Below are 19,499 nucleotides of genomic sequence, written 5' to 3'. Positions count from 1 at the left end.
TCTCTTTCTCCCTCTCCTCATCACACACACAGACGGCATCCTGCTGAGCAAGGACCACCATCCCATCAGCTGACCGGCGCTCTGGCCCCACCAGGCCTTGGCGTTTGCTTCTCCCTGGCCGGGAGCTGCTGCCTCTGTTCCTCCAGGCCCAGGCTGTACATCCGTTCTGGCAGGAGACTGTGGTGGGACTCACCTGAGCTGCAAGTTCTGCTTCCCAGCAGGGAGGGCTGTCCCCGGCCTGCCAGCTGCCCTCCCCAGAAGCTGAGCTCAGGAAGACGGGTACCAGCGTGTGAGGAAGGGGCCCCAGAAGGAGAGCATGTCTGGGGGGAGAGGGAGCGCTAAGGCCCCGCATCAGGTGGGCAGCAGTGCTGAAGGGGCACCCGGTTTCCCCCTGATAGTTTCCTTTCCCGGTCGTCTGATCTCCCACCCACATCTCACCCTGTCCTGGAGCCATTCCTTGGGGAGGCTGGGCAGGGAGCAGGGTCAGAAGGCATCTGCCCCAGGCCTGGGTCCTAGGGCCTGTCCTTGGAGGGACCACACAAGCCTGTCGAGAGGCTCCCGTGGCTGGCTCCAGGTGGGTGCTGATGCAGGGGGCGCAAGGAGGACCCTGCCACATGTTGCAGGGACCCGTGGGTGCTGTGCACACCCTCCCTCATCCATCCCTGGCGAAGAAGAGGGGATGCTCATTGCTGGCTGATGGTGGGGGGCTGTGTAAGCAGCTCGTGCAGGGTGTGGCTTGTGGGTTTGGGAGACAGACAAATGGGCAGACAGATAGAGGCGTGGACAGGATGCCCTCTCTGCCGTCCGCCACCCGGGCCTCTGGAGGTGTTCTGAGATGGGTCTAAGGAAGACTCAACAATTCTTGAGCGAAGAATGCCTGGGCAGCCAGCTCCCTGCATTTCATAAGGGCCGAAATTGCCATCCAAAAGGTTATTTTGGGTGACTGTGGTCAGCCACCATTCCAAAGCTTTTCCCTAAACTCTGAGCCACGTGTGGCTTCCAGGGCTGAGGAGCCTGAGAGGTGGGACTGGCAGGCAGGGCTGTGGCCCCAGCATGGCAGGAAAGCAGCCAGGAAACACCAGCTCCAGAGGGCTGTGGTGGGAGGAGGTCCTCTGCAGGGGCCCCTGTGGACTGAGGCTTTGGAGGCAAGTGGACAGCAGATGTCTCTTAGACCCCTGCAGGGGCACAGGACCAGGACCACAAGGGGCCCACACACGCACAGTGGCCCAGAGCCAACCAGCAAACCCCAGGACCTCAGGTGCAGCCCGGCATGCGAGTTAGGATTGCTCCGGCTGGCTGTGTGATCACCCACAGTGCCAGAGAATGGTGCCTCGAGACCACAGTGGCAGCTGGCTTACTTCTCGTGTGAACAGGAAACCCAGAGGTGGGCGACCCTCCAGTGGTGTGACGACTCCAGCTGTCACCACGGCCCCGGGCTCCCGCCTTCCTGCTCCTTGGGCTCACAGCTCCGTGCTGGAGGCGGGCCTAAGACCAGCTGGAGGGCGGCCATCCTCCCAGCACTGATGGATGGAAGAAAGTGAAGCTGGGATGAGAAACATGGGGCTTTCCCTGGCACTCTGGCCCTGTATGGAGGCCCCTTCCCAGAGCACTTCCTAATGGCTTCCTCTTCCATCTTGCAGTCACACCTAGCTGCAAGGCAGGAAGATGTCACAGATTTGAAAACTATGACAACATTGCACTCACTTGCCAGCGTGAGCTGCAGAGTGGACAGAGACGAGGAGATAATGTGTGAAGTGGTAGAAAAATGAGAAGAGATGGTTCAGTGTGCAGGGCAGAGAGATGGCGAGATGGGAGCTGTGAGGAGAGCTGGGCGGCCCGGAGGCTCCCCGGGGCAGACCTGTGCTGAGCTTTTGTGGGGATCGCCGGCTGCCTCCGCCTGTGCACGTCCTGGCTCCTTCTCAGCTCACCCTTTCTTGTTGTGCCCTGAGAGGTGGCTGCCATGCACAGCAATGCCACTGAATCTCACAAACTAACCTGAAAAGGTGTGAGAAGCTGGGCACATGCATGGAGTGTTTACGTGAAGCTCAGAAGCTGCACAGCTAAAGGGCTTGGTGAGGGAGGCATCATAGGTGTTGCAGCCTCAACGTGGTCCGTGCAGGCACGGCCAGGCTGGTGGCACCTCTGCCAGGAGCGTGGGGGGTGGGGGTGGGGCCATGGGCTGAAATCGGGAGCGAACAGGCAGTCAGCTCTGGAGGCTGGCAGAGCGAGGTTCTGTTTCTTCCTCTGGGAGGTGGTGACTAAGACTTTAGAATAATTTGTGAAGCTCTGCATTTATGTTTTAGGCATTTTATGTAAATATTTTATATTTCTCACTAGTAAAACGTTTAAGAGAATACACCCACGGGACAATCTGCAATGATACACGTTCTATAAAGTTCTTCTCAGCTTTGTTTGTGTGAAAAGCGTTAGTGCTGTTTGCAGAGAGAAGCTGAGTGAATAAGTCACATGACAGCCACAAGCTGGAAAAATACGAAGCGTTCAGCAAGGGATGAGTGGGGGCCACCGTTCCTGGTGCGCAGTAGAGAGAGAGGGCTGCGGATGACTCCTTAGTGCGATGTGTGGAAACAGCTGGGCCTCTACATACACAGGTCTAGGGAGGCCCCTGCGTGTCCACGGGCCCCCCACGGTGCTGCCACAGGGATGCTCTCTGGGTGGCGGGGTCATGGGAGATTGCATTGTATTGTATTTTTCCTTTCTGCTTCCCATTTCTTGGAGACAAATCTGGTTGCCATGGAGACCGTGCTGTTGTCAAGGTGGCTGATTGGCCGGCACCGGATTCAGGGACGCTTCCTTGGGCCCCCGGCGGGCGCAGCCCTCAGCCCGCACTGCGGAGCCAGGCGGCAGCATGGACGGGGCTGGGGCAGACATGTGGGCCAGCACCTTCACCCTGGCCATGGCTGAGAGGAAACCCCAGGACGTCTGGTTTCTGCTACCTGAGCACAGCCTGGTCCCAGGACGCCTGGACGGCGGTGGCGTCCAGTACCTGCTGGTGGGGCTCTCGAGGTGCGGCCAGAGGCTGGGGACCCTGGGAGAGGGAGGGAGCTGAAGATGCCTTTCCATGGGACCTTGGGTGGTCCCAGAGGCTGGGTGGGGCTGTCGGGCCTCGTCTTGTCCCCGAGACGGGAGGGGGGACTGGGTGCTCCTTCTCCCGTCTGAGCCTCTGCCTCGCCATGCTGGGCACACGGCTGCTGACGCAGGGGTCTCGGGGAAGACATGGTGGGTGCCTCGTGGAGGGTTTGGTTTCCCTCACTCGGCTCTTCGGGCCAGCACTGCCCTTGGACACAGGCTTATCTCCCGTTTCCATGGCAGTGCTGTGGCCTCGCAGCCCTCCGTGCAGACAGGTGGGCCCTGGGGCGCGCCGGTGCCTGTGGTCACCATCCGGCCCTGCGCTGCAGACGGTGGGGTGCTCGGCCCTGATTGGGGGCCCGGGGTGGCTGTGAGTCACATATGAGCCTCACGGGCCATCATCACGGTCGTGGTGCCGTCAGCACAACAGGGTGGGCCCCATCTGCTTCTCTACCCGGCAAGGCATCCACAGCTCTGCCAGGAGCCACCTGGGAGGGGCGCAGGGCAGCCCCACAGCCTCGCAGACGCCCGGCCTGATAGGCCCCCAGGCTGCTGGCTGGTCAGTCCCTCTGTGGAGATGCCCTGGGCAAAGGGGGAGTTGTCCTGCCCTTCGACACAGCTCCTCAGTGCCTGAGACGCCTGGGGCCAGGTGTGTGCAGAATCCCAGCTCTTTCAGAAGTTGGGAAAGTAATAACCCATGTTGGGGTCTGAGAAGTGCTTGGAAGCACATCACCGTTCCCACAGCCAGGCGGAGATGGCTCTGAGTGGCTCCCAGCTGGCGGGAGAGAACTGAGGACGGCTGCCCCAACATGCAGCCCCAGCGCCTGTGGCTTTGGCAGGCTCCTCAGTCCCATTTAAATACAGTCAGCAGTTCAGTTCCTCCAGCACAACCATGTCCACTGGCTCTGTGGCCAGTGTGGCTGCAGGCTGCAGGTGGGGCAGCGTGGGTATAGAACATTCTGTCATCCAGAAAGTTCCATTGCGTGGAACTGAAGCAGAGCCTCTCATTCATGCAGGATTCCCTGACGTTCATAGCTGCTTGTGTGGTTAGCAAATGGTCATCGGTCTAGTGACTGCTGTGGACCAGCCAGTCTCTCCCAGTGCTCTCCCCAAATCTCCCCTCGCCTGGCGATGCCCAGCAGGGCTGCCTAGGCCATGACCGCAGGCCTCAGCGACATCCTTTCCCTCAGCTGGCAGGCGATGGGGGGATCACCTCCTCTCAGTCAGGACAGGGACCCCCACTTGCTGAGCCCCCAGGGACAGCCCCCAGATGCATGCTTTTCCCCTTCTAAGTGTGTCAGCTGGCCTGCCTCTTCCTGTGTTAACCCCAACTCACAAAACACCAGCAGAGCCACGCAGGCGGCAGGTGGCCGACACCTCACAGAGGCCAGGCCAGAGCGGGTTTTGTTGCAAAACTGCTGAGAGGAGGTTTGCTTTGCTGAGAACAGCGCTCCAGATGAGGGGGTTGCAAGCTAGCGTGCATGGGCCTGCGTTTGCCTGTGTGGCCGAGGGGCTGGTGGTTTCAGAGCCTCAGCACAGGCAGAAGCAGGTGCTGGGCCGCCTTGGCCGTGGCCCTGGGTGGCTGGCGGGTGAGGTTTGAGGTTTGAGGTTTGAGTGTGGGATGTGAGGCAGGGGGCGGCGAGGCGCTGGGGTCGGATGGGCAAGGAGGCTGCAGAACAGAGCGCGAGGCCCGGCTGTGGGGCCTTTTTCTGCTGCGCTCACATGCACCTGTTTCCCCCTACAGGCTCCAGTGCAGTCGCTGTCCGGGGACCTGGGACTCGGCCCACGTGCATGTCCTTTTCCACCTGTGGTGGGACAGGGCCGGCCGCCGGGGGCTGGTGAAGATGCGTGTCTGGGGCCAGCGGTGCAAGCTGTGCCCTGCGCCCGGGGACTGCCAGGTGAGGCCCCCAGGCGAGCGGCCCTTCCTCATGAGGCTGGTCTTGCACATCCTGCAGGACTGCTACGGGGATGGCCTTGGCCCAAGCCGGCACCCTAGGGAGGCCTACGAGGGCTGCTGTGAGGCCTGCGAGCTGGGGGTCTGCTTCCTCCAGAAGACCCCAGACCCTGCCTGGAGCGCCAACACCACGAAAGGCAACTTCCCCGCCACAGCCTGGGGTGGCACCGGCGCCGTCTCCAGGGGCAAACAGGTGCCCATCTCCGGCGATGACCTCGGCAAGGGTGGTGGTGTCATCGCCATCCCCTTCTCCCTTGTGCGCACCAGCAATGACCAGGTGCCCATCGCTGAGGGCCCTGCAATCCCTGCCTCTCTCTCACAGGGGGCCTCTCTCCCTGTGACCGGCAGCCGTGGGGCTCCGGTCATTGGCCAGGGCTCCATCTACCTGTCTGGGGATTCTGTGGCCATGCCTGGGGGCAAAGGCTTCCCAGTGGCCATTGGAGACCCCCTCTTCCATGGCCCCGGCCTCCTCGGCAGCAGCATCCAGACCTTCGAGCTCAAAGGTTTCCTCTTCAAAGGCCGGGGTTCCCTCTGCAGCCCCGTTGGCGTGGCCCAGGGCTGGGGCCCCGTCTCCCTCAACAATGGCCTCGTCCCTGCGGGGAAACACACGCCAACCATGTTCTACTGCGTCGGCCTCTCGGCCAGTGGGGAGGGCTCCCTCACCTTCCCCTCCTCCCTCACTGGCATCTTCACCAACATCTTCTCGGAGGCCACTGATGGCCCTGTGGCCACTAAAGAGGCCTCCATCACCCTCCCCTTCATCTTTACTGATGTCAAGGATGCCGTTGCTGAGGTGGCTGAAGGCAACGAGAAGGAAGGAGGCGGCCAGGGCCTCATCCCTGTGGGTCACGACCCCCTGACAGAGACCAACGCTGGTGGCCTCGCCTCTCAGGTCAAGGGCTCCCTCGCCCTCTCCTTCCCTGCTGATGTCCAAGGCAAAGATTCCTTTACTGACGTCTCTGAAGGCGAAGAGAAGGAAGGTGGCCTCATCACCGCGGGTCTGGACGCCCCTCTGGAGGCCAAGGCTGAGGGCCCCGTCACCGTCAGTGAGGGCTCCATCACCATCCCCTTCTCAGTCTTCGATGTCATAAAGCACAAGGGCGGTGGCCACGTTGCCTACGGCCCCCAGGGCAATGGCTGCGTCTCCCAAGGCTATTACCAGAAGAGGCGGCTGAGGTCCAGGTTCCACAAGGCCCGCCGTGGGTGCCGCCCGGAGGAAGACGAGCGCCCTGGCCACGCCTGCCGCAGGCCACATGCCGAGCCCTACGAGGACTTCTGGATCTGGGTGTCCATGACCGTGTGCGTCTTCTGGCTGATGTGCATGTGTCGGCTGAACCCTGGAATCTACCCGCAGCAAGTGTGACGCCCCGAAGTTCAGGCAACCCTCGCCTCTGGGACCCCGCCTCCGCTTTGAGACACCCGCCCCACCTCGGAGGCCCCGCCCCACCTCCGAGGCCCCGCCCCCCACCTCCGAGGCCCCGCCCCCCGCCTCCGAGGCCCCGCTCCCGCCTCCAAGGGAGACCCCACCCCTGCCTCTGAGACCCCCGCCTCCGAGGCCCCGCCCCACCACCTCCGAGGCCTCACCTTTGAGACGCCCGCCCTGCCTCCGAGACCCCGCCCCTGCCAGCAGCCCGGCCCCTCCTGTCTCTTGCTCCTAGTGGTTTTGTGGGTCTGCCCTGAGCTGTTCCTGTGTGCTCCAGGCTCTTCCTATGGGTGTAACTCCAATAAAACCAAGCAAAGCCAGCCACGCAGCCCTCCACCCAGGGGAGGTTTCCAGGCGAAAGTAACCTGGGCCGGTCCTTCTGTCCCTCCACCCTGCAGGGGACCCTCACGCCCACCGCTTCTTCCCCTGGGGAGAGCTCCCTCTTGGGGATTCCACATTCCTGGCCATGTGTGCCTCCTGGGATAGGACAGGAAGCTCCAGCTCCGACTCGACTCCGTGTCAGGTGCAAATTAGCCTCCCTCCTGTGTGGACCCAGGGACCTCGTGGAAGAGGCCACTTACCTCTCTCCAGGAAAGACTCGAGGCCCCGCTGAGACTGGCTTGGCACGCCCTCCCCCTTCCCTCCATCCTCAGTGTAGCCTCAGGAGGGATCTTGGCCCCTCTCATCCAGAGGGGTGGGAGGCCACGGTGGGGCTCTCAGCCTGTCTGGGTTTGATAAATTCGATCCATAGCAGATGACAGAAAACTCTCCTGTTACTCAAAGCCACACACTGGATTTTCATTTTAAAAGAGTCCAGTTCCCATTTCCTAGGGGCGGGGGGGTTTGGGATGCCCGGCTGTCCCAGCCAAGTGGGGGCCTGACAGTGGCAGTGTCTGGGTCCGACTGTCCGACCTCTCCGGCAGGGTCCGCCCTGAAGGTCTTGGGAGGTTGGGAACTGCGTGGGGAAGCCCTGCCCGGCAGAAAGGGGAAGCCTCGTCCAGGGCCCCTGTTGGGGAGGGGGGCCAGCACCTCTGGAGATTCTGCCTGCCAGGCTGGCCTGGACCCCTGGGGTGTGCCGGGGAGGCGTGGCAGGGGGGCATTCTCCCACACAGCTGTGGTGGGCTCAGATGCAGGTGGTGTGGGGGCTTCAAGAGGAAGCAGTGGAACCTCTCATCCCAACCTGGCACCCTCTGCTTACCAGGCACCGATGGAGACCCCATGGGCCCCAGGAGGTTCCACCCCGCACAGAGGCTGGAGACAGCAGCCAGCCTGCAGGTGACACGGACGAGGGTCCAGGAGAAACCCGAATCCAGGCCTTGGGGCTGAACTGCAGGGATGAAGGTCCCAGGAGAAACCCCAATCCAGGTTTTGGGGCCCAACTGCACGGACAGGGGTCCCAGGATAAACCAGAATCCAGGGCTTTGGGGGCGCAACTGCAGGGTGGCAGGAGCCCCACACACCGACTCAGAGGGCCCAAGCCAGCCTCATCCTGGGATGGGATTTGGCAGTCTGCTTTCCTCTAGTGGAGCAGGGGCTCTGGGGGTCTCCTGGGTGGGCAGCTTGGCTGCCTCAGGCCGACAGCAGGTGCCCCTCCCCACCCCTTCTGCCCAGCAATGTGGGGCAGTGGTCTCAGGGGCTGTGGGCGGGGGACTCACAAGAGCACCTGAGGCCCCAGGCAGGGGGCACAAGGCCCTGACCTCACCCTTCTCCCATTGCCTGCCAGGCCATCCCTGGCTGGGAGCTCGCTGGGACCCAGAGGGTGGGTGAGTTCTGGGGCCCAGGGCAGGGAGGGCACAGGGAGTCTCTGTGTTCTGGACCCACGCCCCTGCCCTCAGCGCCACCCACCCCAGGAGCCTGTGCACAGGTGTCCTCATATGAGCACAAGAGGGGCCACCCTGCAGTGACCTCGCTTGGTCGCATGGCTACTAAAATGTGGCCACTGAAGAGGAAGAAGGGAAGGCTGGTGCCTTCTCCACAACCTACCCAACTCAGCCTTCAGGATAGCTCCCGGCCCATCCCTGCCATTGGTCAGCTCCCAGCATCTGACCCTGTCAGGACACAGGACATGACTGTCACCTGGGACCCCCTTCCCTGTGGGCCCTGGGGGCAGGCGGAGCAGCCTCAGCAACAGGTGAGAGATCCCCACCTCTCCCAAGGGGCTTCCTTCTGTCTGCCTCGGGGCTACCCGGAAACTCCTGCCCTTGGGTCCTTCCGCACCCTGCCAGGGGGCCCCAAAGGCTGCAGGCACCCGCCCATCCTGGAAGAACCCCCTCAGGGTTTCCAAAGGCACCTGGGACCCGCCAGCTCCCTGGCCACTGCTCAGCTCCCTGGCCTGCTTGACCCCGACTCCCCTGACACCTGCCCAGGGCCCCTGTCCCGCCCTTTGACCCCCACCCCCATGCCCCTCACTCCCCACCCCCTTCCCACCCCCTTCCTGGTCCTTCTTTCCTGCCCCTCTCCCGACCCTCCTTTCTCGGTCCTCCCAGCCCTCTCCCCGTCCCTCTCCCCTCCTCCTGTCCCTCTCCCGCCCCCTTCTCTCTCCATTCCCCTTCCCTCCCCTTCCTCTTTTCCCCTCCCCCTCCCGGCCACACCCCCCCACCCCGTCCCTCTCTCTGCTTCCCTCCCTGTCCCGACTCCCCCACCCCATCCCTCTCCTCGCTGCCCCGCCTCGCCAGGCCTCCCCACCCCGATCCTCTCTGCTCCCTCCTTCGCCCCCGGCCCACTCCTCGCTGTCCTGCGGCGCCCCCGTGTGGCCGCTGTAGGGGACGAGCAGATCCCGTTGTCGAAGGCCTGGGAGGGCGGGGATCTCTGGGGCCGTTCGCTTGTCCCCAGTGCTGTTGAACTGCTTCTCGGCTTAATCAGATGAGTTCGTTAAAACTAACAGACTACCCATCATCAGCATTGTTACCATTGGTTTCATTAGTGATTGTATTTAATTAATTGTTACATTAGCTAGTAAAAATGGGAGCTAAGGCAATGGGTGCACTCACGGGTGTGCGGCTCACCACTGTAAAGGCAAATGCGGTACTGTGAGTGCTGAATGCACTGCCGTGGTCGCGGGAAAGCCGAGGCACAGACACCAGCTCAAAAGCCAAGGGCAGGCCTGGGGCTCACATGCCAGGCAGCCCAAACTGAACTCTCACCCTGAGCCACACCTGAGCCGTCATCTGAGGCCGCACCTGAGCCCACACCTGAGCCCTCACCTGAGGCCGCACCTGAGGCCTCACCTGAGCCCTCACCTGAGGCCACACCTGAGGCCACACCTGAGCCCGCACCTGAGCGCTCACCTGAGGCCGCACCTGAGCCCTCACCTGAGGCTGCACCTGAGGCTGCACCTGAGCCCGCACGGGAACCCTAACCTGAGCCCTCACTGGAACCTGCACCTGAGCCCTCACCTGGGCCCACACTGGAACTTTAACCTGAGCCTATATCTGAGCTCTCACCTGAGTCTCCTGTATGGTTTGAGTGGCCAGGTTGGGCCTAATTAAATATGAGGTAGCAGTAACGACTTTAGGCAACTGAATTGATAGTAGAGATATTTAATATCAAAGTCAAAGAAGATGAAGGGCAGACACACTTTTAATGTAATTGCTATTAGTTCAGCCAAAGTTGAGGGGACTCAAAGTCTGAATAATTTCCTGACTTTAGGTACATTTCCTAGTGATGGGGGTCAGCTCATCCAGGGGCAGATGTCGTTCCCGCTGAAACCAAGTCCACCCAGAGCGTGCGAGGCTGATCACAGGCTTGGGGTTCCCTGGGAGGGTCGGTGAGAACTCCAACAGCAGCTCCTATCACCCTGAGGTGGATAAAGCAAATGCAGCTCTAAGTGTCTGGGGTCTGTGCTGATTTATGTAACTACCTGTTGCAGGGTTGGGTTAGGATCAGGTTGGTTACCCTGGACCCTGGGTATTCAGGTGGACAGGCAGGCCTTGGCCTTGGACAATGGCTGGATGGGGTGGGCTGGGGCCGCTTTACCTGCAGCTTTGGCAAGGGGAGCAGGAGGAGGCCAGGGAAGTCCCCAGGAAGAGTGACCGCACGGCGATCCGGGTCCCAGGATGGTTGGTAGCTGGAGGGTTACACCACTTGGGCCTCAGTGAGAGGTCCTAGCTGGAGCAGAGGTTTGGGTGTCTCCTTCTCTTTCCTTCTGGTGCCTGGCACTTTGCACCTCTGTACAGGAGAGGCAGCAGAGGGCTGGGGTCCTGGCGATGCCTCCACCCTGCCTCACAGCCTTTGGGGAATGTCTCCACCTGTTATGGCAAGTGTCCCTGTTTGCCTGAGACTTTGGAGGCTAAATTGGAGGCCTTTCACTTTTTCCCCAAGTTCTTCAGCACACTTAGAAGCATCCGCCCACTCAGCTACACCCCTAAATTTTTCTCTTGATGCCCAGGGCCAGGCATTCTATAGGCACTTGATTACAGATGTCTGCAGGTGACAATCTGAGTGCCTGTATGCTACTCCTGTGGGCACCTAGCACCCTGGTACCCCTGGGAACAGAGCGTGAATGCCTTTAAATCTAGTTGGAGCAGAGAATCAATTCCAGACACCCAGAGCCATTTACGTAACTCATTACTAGGGTCCTGGCCCTGTGATCACTCCCAGGACTAGTTCTGTGTCTGTCTAGGTGTGATCCAGGAGTGCAGTGAGGGACGTGGATGTGGGATTGGCACAGGACTTCCACCTGCAGAAGAAAGGAAGGGAGGGGAGGGGAAGAGAGGGCAGGGAGCAGAGGGGAGGGGTGAGGGGAGCAGTCTTTCCAGCTGGGGCTGGCCTACGCTGCTGGGGTCATTTGGGAAGAAAAGGTGATTTGGAGTCAGGGAGACTGAGGGTGCCCTGGGGCCAACATCTGAGGAGAGCGACAGGGGTTTCCTCGCTCCACAGCCCCAGGTGGCCTTGGTGGGTGCAGGCAGAAAATGACATTTTCAAGTCCAGTTCCAACCCAGAGCTGGTTCCTAGCCCCAGCGCGGATCAAGGGGGACCAGGGAGGCAGCAGAGGTTCCTGTGAATCCAGTGCAGAGTGACTGCCAGACAACCCACATCCTTTTCTCAGCAGACTGAAGGCCACCCCACCCTTGGAGAAGCCTGGGTGAGGCACCTGGGGAAGACCCTCAGCTCTGGGAGAGTCCCTTCAGGGGTGAGCAGGGGGACTGCCCCTCGGGGTGTGGCTCGTTTAGATGGAAGTTTTATAAAATAAGAAAAAGCGCCCTATGAGCACCCCTTTGGGAGCCTCGTGACACCCCCAAACATATACCTCACTTCCAGGTCAGAAGTAGTGAAATGACCATTGCCAATGCAAGTGGAACTGCCTTAGGACACATGGGGGAGGTTAGGGCCTGCTGAGGGGCCTCCGATGCTGGGCCCCGAGGGACCCCGCACACCTGTGCCCACCACCTCCCAGGTCATCGCTGGGCCGCCTCTGTCCCCTGGGAGGCTCTGCCTCGGGGAGCACTCTTCCCATGCTCCCAGCAATGACTTCCAGGCCTCCCTCAGCATCAAGAGGAGCCACGTCTTCTCCTTGTGACCCAGCAGTATAATTCACCCTAAATAATGGCAAAATGGGCTGTGTGTAGTCTTTAAGGGTCAAAACAATTTTACGCACAACAGGAGTCATTCAGCAGTGGCTAACACTGCCCTGACCTGTGTCGGTGCTGGGCTCCAAGGTGGCCCTCGGCACGCATGGGGTTAACCACGCCCCCATGAGCATTCCCGGCAGGAGGCCAGACAGAGGACTGCGTTATATCTCTCCTAAAAGAACATCACAAAAGTCACACACTCCGGGTGCCACGCGTATTACAGACGGAGGGAAAGCAGATGAGCCGGCGGGAAGACTAGCGGGCTCGCCACACCCAGGCAGCGCGCGTCGGGTTTCGGCTTCCTCCGCCCCTTCCTTTTTCTGGGTGCAGCCTCAGTGACGCGGGATACAGCTCTGCCCTGGGGCCTCCCAGAGTCCACCCGGACCCCACACGGGGTCCGCCCTGGTGCAGAGGAGGCCGCCCTGGGTGGGCGCAGGGGGCAGCGCGCATTAGGGCGCTGAGCAGGGGCGTGGCCACTCGCGTGAGGGAGCTGAGCAGGGGCGTGGCCATGCGTGTGAGGGGGCTGGAAGGGGCGTGGCCACGTGTGACGGGGCCGTGCAAGGGGCGAGGCCACGCGCGTGAGGAGGCTGAGAAGGGGGCTGCGTAAGAGGCGTGGCCGTGTGTGAGGGGGCTGGCAAGGGGCGTGGTCATGTGCGAGGGGGCGTGACCACGTGTGGAAGGGGGCTGACCGGGGGTGTGGTCACATGTGAGGGGGCTGGCAGGGGGTGTGGCCATGTGTAAGGGGGGCTGGGCCGGGGGCGTGGCCACACGTGTGCGGGCTCTGCTGTGGGCTTCCTTCTCTTCCTGTGCAGGTGGTGGTGCCCTCTGCGCCTTCACTGGGGCGCAGCCAAGTAACTGAATCCAGCCAGGAGCAAGGGCAGACGGTGGCACAGGTCTTGCCACTGTCCCCAACCTGGGTTTCAACACAGCTGAGGCCTGGCATAGTCTTTCTGGGCGCCTCTGGCTGGCTCGGTCTGAAAGGTGGGACAGACACAGATGGGGCCTCCCCAGGTGCAGTGTGGGTGGCTCCTGGCCGGGGAAGTGAGAGGCTCCTGTGCAGTGTCTCTGAAGCAGCCCCAGGCCAAGGCTGTGGCGTGCTCGCTGGTGCTGTACGCCCAAGATGTTTATGGGTCGAGGGTCCCCGGGGCCAGGATTCTGACCCCTGGTGAGAGGTAGTGGGAGGAAGTCCAGACGTGTCCTGGGTGGCTGTTCCTCACATTGAGGTGACACCGAGTCTCCAAACACGTGACGTGTCTGGAAGCAGATGCTGCTGTCCTGTTCTCCCTTCTCTCCATCCCTGCCTGGGACATGTGGATCTCATCCCCAGCCACTTCCTTCTCGCCTCTGTCCCCCTGCCTGGGACACGTGGACCTCACCCTCAGTCTCCTCCTTCTCGCCTCTGCCCTGGCCAGGTCACAGTCTGCACCAGCAGTTTGGCGGATCTCAGTGAGGCGTTAGTTTGCATTTCCTCGCGACGGGTGAGTTGAACACCCTTTCATGAGGGTATTGATCACTGTGTACCTTCTTCGTTGAAATGTTGTCAGTGTTTAAAGTAACAAATCTTCCTCTACGACTATGCTACAATTTGTGTAATATTTTGATGAATATTTGAAATACGTGCTGATTTTCTTTGGATTTCTTCTTTGACCATGCTTTATTTAGGAAAATCTCTTTATGTCTTTATTTTTTAAACCCCCTATTCTGAGAAGCATATTTAGAAGAGTCTTGCCCACTTTCCAAATATGTGGAGAGTCTAAAAGGGATCTTGCTATTACTGATTTAACTCCATTTTGATCAAGGAACAAACTGCAGGATCTCACTTTTTAAAATTACGGAGACTTATTCTTACTGTTTAACATAAGCCCTATCTTCGTAAATGCTCCATGCACGCTCGAAAATTACGTGTATTCTGCAGCTGTGGGGTGGGACCCTCTCCAAGAGTTAATGAGGTGCAGCTGGTTGACAGTGCTCTTAAAACCGGCAAATCCTTCCTGTCCTGTCTGCTGTGCTTGCAGTCCCGAGAGAGCCGTTTACATCTCCAACTAGGACAGTGAATTTCTCTATTCTTTCAGTTCTGTCCTTTTTACTTCGTGTATTTTGAAACTTATTATCTTTTTAGGCATTTAGGATTTTTCTGTGATCCTTACAGAGGCTGACCATGGTGTCACATGGAACATCCCTGTTTATCTTCAGGGGTGCTCCCTGGTCTAATGTGCGTGTCCCAGAGCTGCTTTCTTATGCACAGAATTGGCGCTCTGTATCTTTTCCTTTTTCTATTTTTTCCTTTTTTAGACGGAGTCTTGCTCTGTTGCCCAGGCTGGAGTGCAGTGGTGCGATCTCAGCTCACTGCAAGCTCTGCCTCCTGGGTTCACGTCATTCTCCTGCCTCAGCCTCCCGAGTGGTTGGGACTACAGGCGCCCACCACCATGCCCGGCTAATTTTTTTTTTTTCGTATTTTCTTAGTAGAGACAGGGTTTCACCGTGTTAGCCAGGATGGTCTTGATCTCCTGACCTTGTGATCTGCCCACCTTGGCCTCCCAAAGTACTGGGATTACAGGCATGAGCCACCGCGCCCGGCCACTTTTTTCCTTTTTTTTTTTTTTTTGAGACAGGGTCTCATTCTGTTGCCCAGGCTGGAGTGCAGTGTTGCCATCTCGGCTCACCACAGTCTCGACCTCCTGGGCTCAAGTGATCCTCCCACCTCAGCCTCCAGAGTAGCTGAAACCACAGGCGCATACCACCATGTCAGGCTAATTTTTTTTTTTTTTTTTTGCATTTTTTGTAGGCTGATTGCCCAGGCTAGTTTCAAACTCTTTTTTTTTTTTTTTTTTTTTTTTTTTTTTTGAGAAGGAGTTTCACTCTTGTTGCCCAGACTGGAGTGCAGTGGCATGATCTTGGCTCACTGCAACCTCCACCTCCTGGGTTCAAGCAATTCTCCTGCCTCAGCCTCCCCAGTAGCTGGGATTACAGGCACGTACCACCACCCGGCTAATTTTTTGTATTTTTAGTAGAGACAGGGTTTTACCATGTTGGCCAGGCTGGTCTCGAACTCCTGACCTCAGGTGATCTGTCTGCCTCAGCCTCCCAAAGTGCTGCGATTACAGGTCAAACTCTTAGACTCAAGTGATTCTTACGCCTCCGCCTCCCACAATGCTAGGACCACGCCTGGCCCACTGTGGATCTTTTTCTATCCTTTAGACACCAGACCTGTCTTTGTATCTTAAGTGGGTGTCCGTAGATGGAGTTGGGTCTTGGTGACAGTCTCCGCTTTGCACGTGGAGTTTCTCCATTTGCCATTCCTGTAATGACTGATGAGGTTGCTGTACATCCCCCATCTTGCTACTTGTTTTCTAAGTGTCTTATCTTGTCATTTGTTTTCTATTTGTCATATTTTTGTTCCTTTGTTCCTCCATTCCTGCCTTTTTTGGGTTAATTGAAATTTTTTAGCACTTCGTTTGACACCTCTGTTGGCCTTTTAGCTGTGTCTTTTGGTATTACCATTTTTAGTAGTTATTCAACAAAATGCATCCTTAATTTATCAGCCTATTCACTTCACACAAAATGTTGGAAACTTGTAACAGTGTAATTCCTCTAACCCTGTTCTTCCTGTTATAGTTGTCATATGTTTAACTTCTTCCTACATCACAAACTCCATAACACAATGCTGCTTTTGCTTTGGACAATCTTTTAAAGAAATTAAAGTTCCCTTATTAAGAAATTAACTGTCTTTTGGGTGTGGTGGCTTATGTTTGTGATGCCCAAATTTTAGGAGGCAGAGGCAGGAGGATTGCTTGAACTCAGGAGTTCAAGACTGGTTTCAGAAACACAGTGAGACCTCATCTATTAAAAGGATACTAGTTGGGCGTGGTGGTGCGCACCTGTAGTTTCAGCTTCTTGGGAGGCCAAGGCAGAGGGATCCCTGGAGCCCAGGAGGTTGAGGCCGCTGTGAGCCATTGTGGTTTTCCTCCCGGTCTCCCCTGTCCGGCCCCCATACAGCTCCTTCTCTGTTGCCCCAGGCCAAGCCCAGCCCTGGCGCTGCCCCTCCTCTCACTGCGGCTCTTGTTCCTCCTGAGCTCCGCTTCCTGTGACGGCAGATGGGGAGGGGAGGGTGGGAAGCGTGGCTCGCAGTCAGCTCATCACAGTGGCTCTGTATTTGTCCAGTTTCACAGCCATTTGCTAGAGGAGCGCAGGTCCAGCACTGGCTACCCTGTCATGGCAGGGGTGACCTCTTACCAGCCTAGCAGCCCAGAGGCGCCCCAGGCGGGGAGGCGGCAGGTGGACACCAGGCCCCGTGTGTTGTGGCAGTGACGCCGGCAGCTCACCAGAGCTCCGACAGCAGAGACACAGGCTGCGAGTGTGAACGTTGACTTGCTGTGAGCCATGGCGCCAGCAGCATGTGCTGCAGAGACATCCAATCAGTCAGCCCCTCCGTGCTGGGTGGGTGAGGCGTTGCTGTACGTGCACCATTAAAGAGCTCATGGGGAGAGAAATCAGACTCCTCTGGGGGCCCCAGGGGGGACTGCACCACTCAGCACGTGCCTTTCCCAGCAATGCGGGCTTTCTGAGGCTGTCATTTTGAGCATGTCTTTCAAGGCTGCAGCCCTTAAGCAGCACAGCCTGGGTGTTCAGCTGGATAATCCTGTAAATGAGGTTTGAGTGGTTTAATTGCTCACAGCAGCAGGTGGGAGTCTGAGCCTCTGTGCAGGGCTGCAGGCTGTGGACGGATTATGCAGGTGCTGGTCTTTAATGAGAGGACCTTCAGAGAGATGCAACAAAACCGCACGTGAGGCAGAAATGAAGCCTCCGAATCGTGTTGGAAGAGCTAGTGTCCATGCAGCCACCGCCCCTCTAGATATTCTGTGAGGGTCCTGGCTCCAGTCCATCTGTCCATCATCTCGGGAGTAGCCCATGCCAGCCACATTGTCCTCCAGGCTTCTCCGCACAGACCTGACTGCTGCAGGGTGCAGGGCATTCTGGTTGCACGTGTGCACTCCACCCCTCTTTCACTAATGCGCGTTCTCTCTAACACTCAGGACAACCCCGTGAACTAGAAGTCAGGTCCCTGCTGAACTGGAGTAGGCCTGAGAAAGGTCTTGGAGGATTAAGGCAGAGCTTTGCCCTGGATCTGCCTCCAGGAAGGTGCCTGAGTCTCCATAGGGGCTGTGCCACAGAAGTCTCCCTCAGCTTTTGGAACCCCAGAGCCCTTCACTGCACATTCCACCCTTAGCCTCAGTCTCCAGGGACCTGGCAAAGCCCCAGTGTCAGCTTTTATGTTCTTCTGCATCACCGCGTCCTCTGCCTCGCTATGAATGAGTTTGTCAGGCCTCCTCCTTGAGGAGTGAGGTTGGGGCAGGTGGCAGACCTCAGGGCCAACAGAGAGTCATTAAGTAATCTCATAGTGAACGTGGCCTGGAGTCTTGTTTTTCAGATGGATAAAGGAAAATTGGGCAAAGTTCATAGGGGAAATACCAAGTTTTGTGGTGGTTGTGTTGATGGAGGGGGTTGGGCTGAATCCGAGAGGCAAGTACATTTTAAGCTTGGCTGCCACACTCACGGACACTGCAGAGAATGAGGAAAAATGGCTGGTTGTGTTTTCTTTCTTCTACACAAAAGAATAATTGCTATTGTTTACAGATTTTCTGAAATGTCCTTCCAATTCTATTGCCCCTGAATTATGAGCTGTGCCAGCTTGTGTGCAACAAATGGGTCTTGCTGAGCACAAATACACGGGTGCAGAGCGTCTTTCAGAGAGGAGGCATCAGGGAGCCTCCTCTGGTCTCCACAGCCCCTGCCAGGAGGGTGCTTCTCGGGATCCAGACCTGTCTGGGCTGCTTCAGTGGCCTCCCCATCTTTCCCGGTGCGGCAGATCTGTGCCCACAGCAATGCGTCCCCCGCACCTCCACCACCACTCTTCCTGAGGCCCAGTGTTGATCTCTGTGGCCCCAGTGAGGACATTTTGGAGGCTTCGTGATCTCTGTAGGATGCTGTCCAGACCCATGCACACAGCAGGTGCACCCGTGAGGCACACCTCATATCTCAGCACTGCTGTGCTGTGATGCAAGTCCTCAGGGAGCTCGGCTCCACACTGTCACTCAGGGATCCAGCAGACCCTTCCAACTGTGGCACTGCCCTCCTCCGGGTTGGTGTCCTCTCCGTTCAGTACACAGCTGGGGAGGAAAGTGAGGAGGCTCTTGCGAGGGTCTTGCGAGCCAGGGCCGGGAGTGGACCACGTCACCCCTGCCCACATTTCTTGGCCAGAACTAGCTGTGTGGCCAAGGTGAGCCCCTGAAGTGGAGGACGAAGGCGGGGCCCGCCTTTCTCTCTCTCTTTCTCTCTCTCTGCCATTTGCCCCTCACCCCCACCCACCCCACAACCTGCGTCCTCCAAGGAAAGTGCCTCAATGCCCCTCAGTAACCCACTCCTGTTGTAAAAATTCCACTTCATTTCCTCTTCAGAGCGACTGCCAGAGAAAACCGGATAGTTGTGCCTTTCCCTGCATTTCCATGGTTCTTTTATAATCCTGGTTTTAAAATATAAAATAGTGCATGCTGGTATTTGCTTTTTAGGGTTGTAGTAAGAAGGTTAACAAAGTTCCACAAACCAGGTGGCTCAAGACAGCAGATATAGACTGTCTCACGGTTCTGGAGACCAGAAGTCTGAAACAAAGTGGTGGTGGGGTCTGTTCCCTCCGGAGGCTCTGAGGGGGATGCAGAGGCTCTGAGGGGAATGCAGGGGTTCTAAGGGGGAGGCGGGAGGCTCTGATGGGGAGGTGGGGGCTCCGAGGGGGATGTGAGGGGGGCTCTGATGGGGAGTCAGGGGGCCTCTGAAGGGGAATGCAGGGGCTCTGAGGGGGAGGTGGGGGGCTCTGAGGGGGAGGCGAGGGGGCTCTGAGGGGGAGGCGGGGGGCTCTGATGGGGAGGCGGGGGGTCTGAGGGAGAGGGGGGCTCTGAGAGGAAGGTGGGGACTCTGAGGGGGAGGCGGGGGGCCTCTGAGGGATAAGTGAGGGGTGGTTCTGAGGGAGGATGGAGACTCTGAGGGGAGGCCGTTCCTGCCTCTCTCTGCTGTGCTGGGGATCACTGCGCCTTCGTGCTCCTCTGCTTGTGGATGGGTCACTCCAGCTCCGTCCTTCTTCACGCAGCATCCATCTCCCTGCGTTCTCTCCTTTATAAGGGCACCTGTCATTGGATGCAGAGACCGCCCTAATCCACCATGATTCTATCTGGAGAACCTAAACTTAATTACATCAGTAAAGACCCATTCTCCATGAGGTCCCACTTGCAGGTTCTAGGGGGATATGTCTTTTGGTGCCACCATTCCTCCAGCTGCGATGCTCCTGTAAACTCATTAAACTTTATGGAGGGGATTCAGGTGGGGATGCCCTCGGCCTCACTCCGTGGGCGTCAGGGGGCGTATCGCCTGCAGGCCGGCCCTTCTGCCCTCTCAGAGGCAGCCACAGCTCAGGCCA

At 58.4% G+C, this 19,499-nt stretch overlaps 1 protein-coding gene across 4 annotated transcripts; it reads left to right on the top strand.

The window, feature by feature from the left end:
- RTP5 (receptor transporter protein 5 (putative)) lies at positions 1 to 7,217 on the top strand. 4 transcript variants are annotated; one of them, XM_033229435.1, is made up of 2 exons: positions 1 to 3,024; positions 4,832 to 7,217. In XM_033229435.1, exons 1-2 carry the CDS (start codon positions 2,867 to 2,869, stop codon positions 6,402 to 6,404), a joined length of 1,731 nt encoding a protein of 576 aa, XP_033085326.1. In that variant the 5' UTR covers positions 1 to 2,866; the 3' UTR covers positions 6,405 to 7,217. The 4 variants fall into 4 exon arrangements, with proteins under 4 accessions (XP_033085326.1, XP_033085329.1, XP_033085327.1 ...); XM_033229438.1 differs by lacking the exon at positions 1 to 3,024 and adding an exon at positions 4,419 to 4,515; XM_033229436.1 differs by lacking the exon at positions 1 to 3,024 and adding an exon at positions 4,497 to 4,636.
- Positions 7,218 to 19,499: the final 12,282 nt, after the last annotated feature.

This window comes from Trachypithecus francoisi, unplaced genomic scaffold, assembly GCF_009764315.1.
Source record: "Trachypithecus francoisi isolate TF-2019V2 unplaced genomic scaffold, Tfra_2.0 Lachesis_group13, whole genome shotgun sequence".
Lineage (NCBI taxonomy): Eukaryota > Metazoa > Chordata > Mammalia > Primates > Cercopithecidae > Trachypithecus > Trachypithecus francoisi.
This window is presented reverse-complemented; position numbering and strand designations above follow the sequence as displayed.

What these genes read in the sequence shown, in the direction of transcription:
- RTP5 (XM_033229435.1), top strand. Translation starts at nt 2,867, where the DNA reads ATGGACGGGGCTGGGGCAGACATGTGGGCCAGCACCTTCACCCTGGCC. An exon ending in CTGCTGGTGGGGCTCTCGAG is followed by an intron (nt 3,025 to 4,831) that starts GTGCGGCCAGAG and finishes TTCCCCCTACAG; the next exon opens with GCTCCAGTGCAGTCGCTGTC.